The following is a 9,686-nucleotide window of genomic DNA, read 5'->3' on the forward strand; positions in this document are numbered from 1 at the left end:
TAGTTAGTTATATATCTAAAAAATAAATTGATAATGAAATAAAGCGGTATGAACTTATCACATCCTTTTATCAAATGAAGCAAAGTGAAACGATTCAAAAAAACTTTATAATCCATTACAATTTTATAAATGAACAAGAATATTAATTAAACATAAAATAATTAAAATATTTCAGGTTTTCTATCTTTTTTGTAAGATATTTTAAATTCCCTTAGGACTATGAATCCGAAGACTTTTCATATGATAAGCCGTAAATATACACATACACCGGCAACTTGAAGAGCAAGATTTCCTCAAATACACATTTTCAACAGTCCCAATAAAAAATATCCCAAAATCACTTTCTGATTATATAAGAAATATTTAATGTACAACTAATATATGGAAAATGTTCCCGTTTTTCAAAAACTTAATACATATATTCAATACGCATTTTTAAATTAAATAGTGGTTACACGATTTGATTTACATTGTGCAAATAAAGTGATCTGCGTCAATGCTGGAATAAATGTGTCCCTCGGAAATCATAAAGTCCAGAATGTTGCTGTAAAAATAGGAACAATAAAATGTTATAATTAATATTAATTAATAAAGAATATCAAATGATGCAATAGTTTTGGATAAACAACTTACGTCAACTCAGAGTCGCTGATGTGGGAGAATTTGGCTTTCAGTTCCTTGCGGGAGATGCCCTCCTCGGAAACATTGCTCTTGATGGCCTGGAATACGGCCTGCTGCTTGGGCTCCAGCCCACTGACAATGGCCGAGCTCTGGGAGGCGGTGAAATCAGCTATGGAGCCTGAGCCGGAAGAAGCCCCTGCACCAGCTCCAGCTCCACCCTTGCTCTGGTAGTCCTCGGCCCTGTAGCGGGCATTGAGTACTTCCAGCAGGTGGGTGCACACCTCGTTGGGATCCAAAACGGGCAGTAGCTTGAAGATCATTAGGGTTTTGGAACCGCCTTGCGACCGGGTGGTGCCGTAGACCTTCACGTAGTTGTTGACCATTACTTCGGGTGCCTTGAGAGCGTCGCCCTCCTCAAGCCAGTAGTGCGCATCGATCCTGCCGCTATGATCCTCCAGGGTGTAGGTGATCTTCGTCGAGGAAGTCTCCACGTTCCGCACTATGGCCACAACACATGCCATGGCGTACTGCATGCCGAACAACTCGATGTTTCCCTCTGGGGCGTCCACAATCTGCTTCACCACCAGGGGCACTATTCCCTAGTTGCAATCATACGGAATCATGTTAGGTTGTGCAACTTTACTGGCGTCTCACTCACTTACTTCTCCCTTTTGATTGCTGGCGGCTCCAGTTGGCGCAGTTTGTGTGGCATTGAAATCTCCAACTAAAACGAGCTTCGTTATTAGTTCCCTTAATTTCTCTGAGCTACGGGCTATACTTACATGAATCATTCATTTTCTTGGCTTTTGAGGGATTTGTAATTGAGTATTCTATATAATTTCACAAGGGCCGCTGGTAAACAATAAAACGCGCGAACGTAGAGCTGATAGTGTGGCCGTAGGTCGAACACGTAGGAATAACATCTATTTAGTATATAAGAAATACGAAATATTGTAGTGTCAATATTTCAATATTTTTCCTGAAAAACTGAATTATTGTAATAAATTGGGAATATACCTTTTTCAGTTAAAACAAAAAAAGAAAAACCACAAAATTTTTTATTTTTTACAGGACTTACAGCCCCCTTAATAATTCATTTATTTTCTTATGGGTAACACAATATTTTTCTTAGCACTAATAATTTCAGAAACACTTAGAAACCTAAAACCTTTTTCAGCGTTCGCTGAACCTCTTTCCTATCGGTCTTTCTTCCTTTTTTCTTTAGTTTCAGCATGGGCTGAAGGACAAATGTCCTTGTTCAGGCACTCCCCACAATTTGGCTTCACTGGGGTGCAAATGGTTTGTCCGAATCCCACGAACAAATGATTGACCTCTGACCAGAGGCTGAATGGCAGCCACTTCTCCAACGCCACACGGGTTTGCTCGGGCTCCTTGGTGGGCTTCGGCACCCAGCCCAGCCTGTTAGAAAGGCGGTGGACGTGGACGTCCACTCCGATTCCGGTTATCTTGTTCCAGGCCACTGCCATGCATATATGGGCCATCTTGGGGCCAACTCCTGGAAGAGCTACAAGGTCCTTGACATTATCTGGAATGTCCGAACCATACTTGTCCGTCAGTATCTCCACGGTTTGCTTGAGGTATTTAGCTTTGTTCTGGAAGAGATCGAGAGTAAGTGCGATATATTTATTTATTATTAATTCCACCAAACCTTGTAGAAGGATACGGGATGCAGTAAATTCTCGAGTTCAGTCACTGGCATTTCCTTTACTTTCAGTGGAGTTAGACCTCGGTCTTTAAGGCGATTCATGGCTTCATAAGTAGTTTGGTCTTTGGTTTGACTGGACAGCATCAATGCCACTAAGTTTTGGAAGCGCTGGGTCTGCAAGGAAGTTGTTTGCTTGTAACATATTCTTCTATGTACTTAATTCCACTTATTGGAAATACCTTCGAGTCTGCTTTTAAATCGGCGCATCGGTGGCATCCCATGGTGTCCACTGGCGCAGTTCTGGAGTTTCTCATAATGCGAATGTTTTCTAGGTGGTTAAACCACAAAGGATGTGGTGCTTGCACCTCAGAAAAAGAAGGGGAATCCTCCGGAGCTTCCTGTTTTATTTGGGGTTCCACCTCCTCTCTTATCTTATCCACTCTCACTGGGGAGTCCACAGCATCAGGGACCACCTTGCATATGACCACAGTAGCCGAACCCATTTGAACTCTGGTTACCATGCGATCATCCTTTCTAAACTTTTTGGGTGCCACTCGAGCTGGAGACAAGGGCTCCATTTTAATGTTAGTTTTCTTCACGGCTTCCCCATTTAAGAGACGCTGCTTGCGGGTTTGCACGGGGGAGAAGAACACTGAGCTACTCGATCCTGCTGCGCCAGCAGATACACCAACCAGATCCTCTATATCCTGGAAGATTTAGAAACTGCGTCTTGAGTATCAATTTCATTGTTTATCATGCATTTCCGCCTACCCTCACGTTATCCGCCCTATTTGGACGACTTTTTATTTCCGTGGGTTTTATAAGATCTCCGCGTTTTGCCAACTTGTTGGCCAACGTTAATTTCTTTACATTTTTGGCCATAGCTAATACAATTTCTGCGCTTCAGTTTCAGTTTCCATGTTTGTTTACATTTCGAACCTATCGATTTCGATGTAGGAGAAACGGCCACACTTTACAACTAAGTAGCCGGGAACATTTGAAATTTCGAAATATTCAACTCATGCAAGTTAGGATTTTAAGAACCATTTTTCGTATGCTACAGCATAATAAGTTATAAGCTATTACAATACATTTTAAGCCACAAATTTAATTTTAATGCACTTGATTTAAAAAAAAGTACAAACTTTTCGATTTCGTTATCAACAGCTCATAAAATTTAACAAAGATATTTAAAATAAATTTTATACCCGATATTCGTATACTAGATTCGTTGAAAAGTAAGTAATAAGCAGAAGGAAGCGTTTCCGACCAACTACATATATATATATTCTTGATCAGGATCAGTCGATCTAGTATGAACGTCGAGATCCCAGGAACTATAAAAGCTAGAAGGTTGAGATTAAGAACAGTGGTTCTAGAGACATAGACGTAGCGCAATTTTGTAGAACCGATTTCCAATCTAACGCCCATAAACAGCCCGAAATTGTCATGCCCAAACTTTTGAAAAATGTTTTACTATTTTTTGATTTTTATGTTAGTTTTGTAAATTTATATGCCAAAATACTTTACGCCCACAAGCCGCGTAAACCTGTCACGCCCACATTCTCAGCAACATTTAAATTTTTATTTTATTATTTTGTTTCCAATTTCTACCAATATTCCAAAAAATATTGAAATTTCTCGTTCACACTTCCAGCTGTGCGAGGGAACTCGACTATAGCATTCTCTCTTGTTTTTAATCTGATGGGTAAGTAGCTTAAGTATAGCTAAAGTAAAGCTGAGTTAATAAACGCTTAAAACAAATGTATGTTCATCTTTGGATATACATATTTGCTTTTGGGGAACAACGGATATCGTTATCTTTCCACAGGGTTCTATTTTTTTTTATATTTTTAACAAAGGATTGGCTACTGGAGCGTTGTTCAATCACTATAGCACTGAAAAAGTTGACAGCCTCAAAACTTCAAACTTTTGGCAGGTCTCCCATTTTAGTTCACTGATATATAATTCTTTATGTAGACTGACATAAATTTTAATTGTGATTTTTCGGTAAATATTGTTACGATAAAAATGGGAACAGCGAGTGCGTTATCTTCAAAACAGGATGGATCCCGAGTCGTCCATGAACATTAACGGACTCTATCTGGAGGTCCACAGGTAATGGGGATCCCTTTGCATATCGATGTTACTTGACAAGCGAGTTGAGCATGTGACATACAACGGGTTGCCATTGGGCAAAGAGTAAAAATCTATTGTTATTTTGCAGATCTGTCAACGACAAGGTGTTGGGTGGCAACAGCAATGGGTCTCTCAAGTACATCAACCCGATTAAGCAAGGTGCGCGAAATCCGCCCGAGTAAGTTACTTGTAAAGTAATGGACCTGAGACTCCCCGCGTCCTAGCAGTTCCTTGAATCCGAGCCAACATGCGTTGAGCCAACAACTAACATTTTGGTCTTTATAGACTCGACTATGTGGAGGAGGTGGCCTATGTCATCCTCCGTCTATTACATAAGGTAGTTTTATGGGATGCACCTTGGGATTTATTTCGGGGAACTCGACTATAGCATTCTCTCTTGTTTGTATACCACAATACTGTAATAACAACATTGTAATCAAAAAATTGTATTTCTCATTAATCGCAATCGGCTTTTAAGAAACAAAAAAAATGGAAAATGGAATATATTTGAATTATATACGCTCTAATCATTGAGATAGCAGTCTTCTTTCGTGGGCCTGCAAAGAAAGCATTACCAACAAAACAAAATTAATAAATATTCATCTACTGACCTCAAGTGCCAGCTTCAGAAGGTGCTCGAAACTCGACCGACCCGTCTGGAGCACCATCCCGTAAAAGACTTTGCTCCACGATTGGGTCAGTAGTTCGAATGGTGATCCGAACTCCACTAGAGTACCAGCGTCCAGAACCATGACCCTGTCCGAATCGATGATCGTGTTCAACCTGTGAGCTATGGTCAGAACTGTGCAATCTCTGAACTTCCTGCGAATGGTGGATTGTATGAGGGCGTCTGTTTGGGGATCTACATTTGCGGTAGCCTCGTCCATCACAAGGATGCGGTTCTCGCGGAGAATCGCCCTGGCCAAGCAGACCAACTGCCTCTGACCTACACTGTAGTTGGATCCGCCCTCGGCAACCACACTTTCCAGGCCATTCGGCAGCTCGGATACCTCATCTTTGAGGTGCACCTGGCGAGGGAAAATGGTTTAATTATAGTTATGATTGTCAGGTTTGGTAATTACTCACCTCTTCTAAGGCCTCCCACAATTTTTCATCAGCATACTGTTCAAAGGGATCCAAATTGCAGCGCAGGGTGCCGGAAAATAGCACAGGTTCCTGGGGAATTATAGAGATCTTGCTGCGCAGATCATGAAGCCCAATTCCAAGAATATCGGTGTTGTCTATCACCAAGGATCCTTCGTTGTAGGACAGCCTAAAGAGGGCATTTATAAGGGAGGACTTTCCGGCACCAGTTCTGCCCACGATGCCAATCTTTTCGCGTGGCATGATAATGAAATTCAGTGACTTGAGGACTCTATCTGCCTTGGGATCGGGGTTGTACCTTAGACTTAGTTGTTCCGCACTGATCAGACCCTCTTGTGGCCAATTCATCGGTGGTTTCTTGTCGTCTGGGGACTCGAATTCTCCCTCTGCTTCCAGGTGCCTATATTCTAGCACTCTTTCCACAGAAGTCATGGAGTTCTCCAGCTCAGCGGATTGCCTCATTCCCCACTGAACAGTCCCCGTCATGGACATAGCCTGGGTAATAACTAAACCGATTTGACCAGGATTATCCACGGGGGGGTTAAAATAGCTCATTAGGGTTACCGATATGACGTAGGCCACGCAAAACAGATCCAGATAGTAACCAAAGGCTCGATTTGTGGACAGGAATGTATAGTAGCCGGAACTGTGGATATCCTGGTAGTTATCGTATTCCTTGGTGAGTAAGTCCTGAGCTTCCATAGCTCTGATGGTGGATAGGCCATTTAAAGTGGCACTAAAATGGGAATACATAGGGGATCTGGCTATGGCTTCCAATCTTTTCAAGTCCCTCGAAGTGCTCAAGTAGAATGTGCGAAGAAAATGAAAAGCCAAGAACATCGTGATGGTATTTATCAAATACCACGGATTTGTGATGCACAGAACTCCTATAATTCCACTGATTGTAAGAAATATCTGTATGCAATCGAGCATCACTGCGGGCAGGATTTCATCCACTTGCCCCAAGTCCATGGCAAATCGATTGAGGATTCTGCCCGATGGATTCGCATGGAAGAAGTACAGAGCGGTGCGGGAGACTCCTTGGAACATGGTATTGTGTAACTGGGTGGACGAGTGCATCGCCATGCTGAAGAAGAGCAGGGTTCGAAGCAGAGCAAAGATTACTAGGGCTGCATTGATTCCACTGAAGATGTAAATGTCCGTAGATGAAGAGGAGTCGTTGTTTTTAACCCTGTGAACGAAGATTTATTAATTGTGAACAACATAGTTCAATTAAGCATACTTACCAGTAGGAAAGGAAGTAGTCACCTCCAGAAGCCAAAATTTGAGTGCCCAGACAGAAGAAGGCAACCAGGATGACCATTAGCCATCCAGAGCCGGCGGAAAAGTATTTCCCATATATGCCCAATCCAATTTTCCCTTGGGATCGCGACTCCTGAGCAGGTTGTCTTTCATTGTCCAGTATAGACTCCGTAGAGGAATCCACCGAAGTTACACTGACTCTGCTTACACGACTACTTTGCCGGGAGTAGGTCGACTTATCATTTCTGGAATCGCCTTCTGCATTAACTTGTTCCTGATTAGAATCGCCCATTTCCTGAGCCTCCGTGGCCAAAAGTTTCCCAAAGTCCTGGCCACTTTTAAGCATTTCCTCATAGGTGCCAACAGCCGATATTTTTCCCTTGTCCATAATCACTATGAGATCGGCATGTTCCAGAAATTGCAGTTGATGGGTCACCAGAATCACCAGCTTATCCCTGAGAAAGCCACGCATGCACTCCTCGAATAAATGGCGTCCCACATGGGTGTCCACAGCACTCAAAGGATCGTCGAGAAGGTATGTATCCGCCTGGCGATAAACAGCTCTTGCCAAACTGATCCTCGCTCTCTGACCTCCGGATAGGGAAGCTCCTCTTTCACCCACAAAAGTGCGATCGCCGTGGAGCAGTTCGAAATCTCTTTCCAAAGCACAATTTCTTATGACATTACGATATCGGTGCTTATCCATGGGTAGACCGAAAAGGATATTATCCCTAACGGAAGCATTGAATAGCCAGGGTTCCTGAGAGGCATACGAGATATCTCCCTGGACCTTTAGCTTTCCCGACTCACCAGGAAGTTCTCCTAAGATGGCTTGTATGAGGCTGGATTTCCCAGAACCAACGGGTCCAATGACAGCCACCAGTTGCGGTGGACTTAAGCTGATGTTAATGTTTTCCAAAACGGGTTCCACGTGATCATGATTCCAACGGGCTTGAAAGGATTGCAATTTCACAAGGGGCTCCCCTTCGAAAAGCTTATTTGTTTGTCCACCTTTAAGGTACAAAGCTTCAGTCTCACTTCTCATCATGAATCCTTTAATTCTGCGCAGGGTTACCATCATCTCTGCAAATTGCGACATGCCGCTCGGGAAGAATTTGCACACCGTGCGTCGCAGGATATTATAGAAAGCGGTAACTGAGAAAGCCCTCTCCGCCGTCAACTCTCCGCCCATCAGGACGAATCCCAGAAGACTTACGAATATTGCGATTCTACTCAGGGTAATCTCGAAGGACAGCAGAGTGCCCCGGATGTAGTTCACCTTCCTAATGGAGCTCATTTCACTGCGCCTCAGTCTCTCGATCAGCCTCCCGAATGGCTTCTCCCAGGTATACATCTTGATCACCTGAATACCTGATATAATCTCGTTCATCATCCTAACCCGCTGATCAGTTCTAAGCGCTGTTTGGTGTCTCAGTCTCGAAGTCAGTCGGCTGAGAAATGTTTGGATTGGCAGGAATAGAAGTAGGATCACGATTCCGTACAGCGAAGCTACTCCAATCTGTTGGTATAGGAAGTAGGAGGATATGAGCAACTCCAGCGGTCCCAGCCATAGAAAGTGAAAGTGTATCAGAGCGCGATCGAAGCGGCCCAGATCGTTGGATATGAGATTCACCACCTGGCCCGTGGTTGTATCCCCCAAGGCAGTGCGACTCAGACGGAGTGCTTTTCGGTAGATAGCCGTGCTCACAGCCACTCTCATTTTCATGGCCAGGTGCTAGGGAAAGAATGTTCTTGTATTACAGTTCATAATAATAAATAATAATTTAAAATCTTACCATTAGGCCCATCATGAGGGGATGGAACATCAGCACTGAAAACAGTATGCTCAGAATCAGAGTTAATCCATAAATTTGCGCCCAGAGCCCATCTCCATTTCCATTTCGTGTGAACTCTGCTATTAGAGCTCCCAGGATTAGTGGTAAGGTCGCTCTGTCAAAAAGAAACTTAGAGAATACATTGATCGTATAGCCAAATAGTCCTTCTAACGCACCTTGTTCCCAGCTCGAGAACTCCAACAACTATGCCAGACAGGAAAAGCTGCCATCCGAATACCTTCAATATAACCCTAATTATGCTTGGTTCCTTTTTTGGCGAATCCCCACAGGATCTGACTTCCGACTGCCAGGTCGCGAAGAATTTGTCACCGAGAGTTTCCGCTTTGTGTTCTTTTAGAGCATTATATAGATCAGTGGGCTCAAGGGTTTTCTTCCTGCCCTTGAAAAGTATGGGCAACGCAAAACTGGAAAATATATACATTAATTAATATTTAATTATTTGCTTACATAGCTCGGAGATTCTAAAAGACCTGCCTTCAATGCTGATACAAACGTGATAATCTTAAGTGATAGACATGATCCTACGACTTCTGATATCTACTGATAACAGTACCGTATTTAGTACGATTTTCCGCGACGAAATTGTTTTGTTATCATTATAGTTTTAAAGAAGCTTTAAATAAAACATACCAAAACATTAAAGTAGAAAATATTCCCGCAGATTCCCGTGGATTTGTTTGCAATTTTTTGGCCTGCATGCTTTTAAGTTTTATTTAGTTATTCTGCTAGCATGGGCTTATCTAAGTGAAATGCACTATATAAATAGTTTGTTAGATTAGCTACTTTTCACTTTAGTTAAAACTAAAACTTTCCGTTTAGCGAGAACAAAAATTTGAGATAAAAGCGTCCGTGGGGTTTCGCCTTTTAACTTGTTCTGGTTCGTTTTAGATGCCATCTAACGGGTGATAAAATTCACGGAAGTTTTCTCACCTGGATGACGTAGTTTATCTCAGAGATATTCTTGGTAGTTATGTTTGTAGTAAGAGAAAATCCTCTATATTCCGCTATTAGATGCTTACGTTATCTGCCACTTTGCT

General features: G+C 42.5%; 3 protein-coding genes and 1 pseudogene across 4 annotated transcripts, besides 2 other annotated features; 1 reads left to right on the forward strand and 3 right to left on the reverse strand.

Moving 5' to 3' along the window:
• Positions 1–344: 344 nt before the first annotated feature.
• RPA2 (Replication protein A2) lies at positions 345–1,517 on the reverse strand. 2 transcript variants are annotated; one of them, NM_136233.3, is made up of 4 exons: positions 1,404–1,517; positions 1,284–1,345; positions 634–1,220; positions 345–544 (listed from the first exon to the last, which is right to left on the reverse strand). In NM_136233.3, the coding sequence occupies exons 1-4, from the start codon at positions 1,414–1,416 to the stop codon at positions 466–468; spliced, it is 741 nt and encodes a 246-aa protein (NP_610077.1). In that variant the 5' UTR covers positions 1,417–1,517; the 3' UTR covers positions 345–465. The 2 variants fall into 2 exon arrangements, with proteins under 2 accessions (NP_610077.1, NP_001260652.1); NM_001273723.1 differs by having other exon boundaries at positions 403–544.
• Positions 1,518–1,688: 171 nt separating this feature from the next.
• On the reverse strand, positions 1,689–3,230 carry Nthl1 (Nth-like DNA glycosylase 1). Its single transcript, NM_136234.3, has 4 exons — positions 3,059–3,230; positions 2,527–2,994; positions 2,291–2,461; positions 1,689–2,234 (listed from the first exon to the last, which is right to left on the reverse strand). The coding sequence occupies exons 1-4, from the start codon at positions 3,167–3,169 to the stop codon at positions 1,818–1,820; spliced, it is 1,167 nt and encodes a 388-aa protein (NP_610078.2). The 5' UTR covers positions 3,170–3,230; the 3' UTR covers positions 1,689–1,817.
• A 268-nt stretch (positions 3,231–3,498) lies between these two features.
• Positions 3,499–3,979: a mobile genetic element.
• A 214-nt stretch (positions 3,980–4,193) lies between these two features.
• CR33319 lies at positions 4,194–4,895 on the forward strand (annotated as a pseudogene).
• Positions 4,796–4,830: a mobile genetic element.
• CG9270 (uncharacterized protein) lies at positions 4,826–9,483 on the reverse strand. Its single transcript, NM_206019.2, has 7 exons — positions 9,280–9,483; positions 8,805–9,053; positions 8,590–8,743; positions 6,778–8,528; positions 5,513–6,722; positions 5,038–5,454; positions 4,826–4,983 (listed from the first exon to the last, which is right to left on the reverse strand). Exons 1-7 carry the CDS (start codon positions 9,345–9,347, stop codon positions 4,954–4,956), a joined length of 3,879 nt encoding a protein of 1,292 aa, NP_995741.2. The 5' UTR covers positions 9,348–9,483; the 3' UTR covers positions 4,826–4,953.
• Positions 9,484–9,686: the final 203 nt, after the last annotated feature.

The sequence above is a fragment of the Drosophila melanogaster genome, chromosome 2L (assembly GCF_000001215.4).
Source record: "Drosophila melanogaster chromosome 2L".
NCBI lineage: Eukaryota > Metazoa > Arthropoda > Insecta > Diptera > Drosophilidae > Drosophila > Drosophila melanogaster.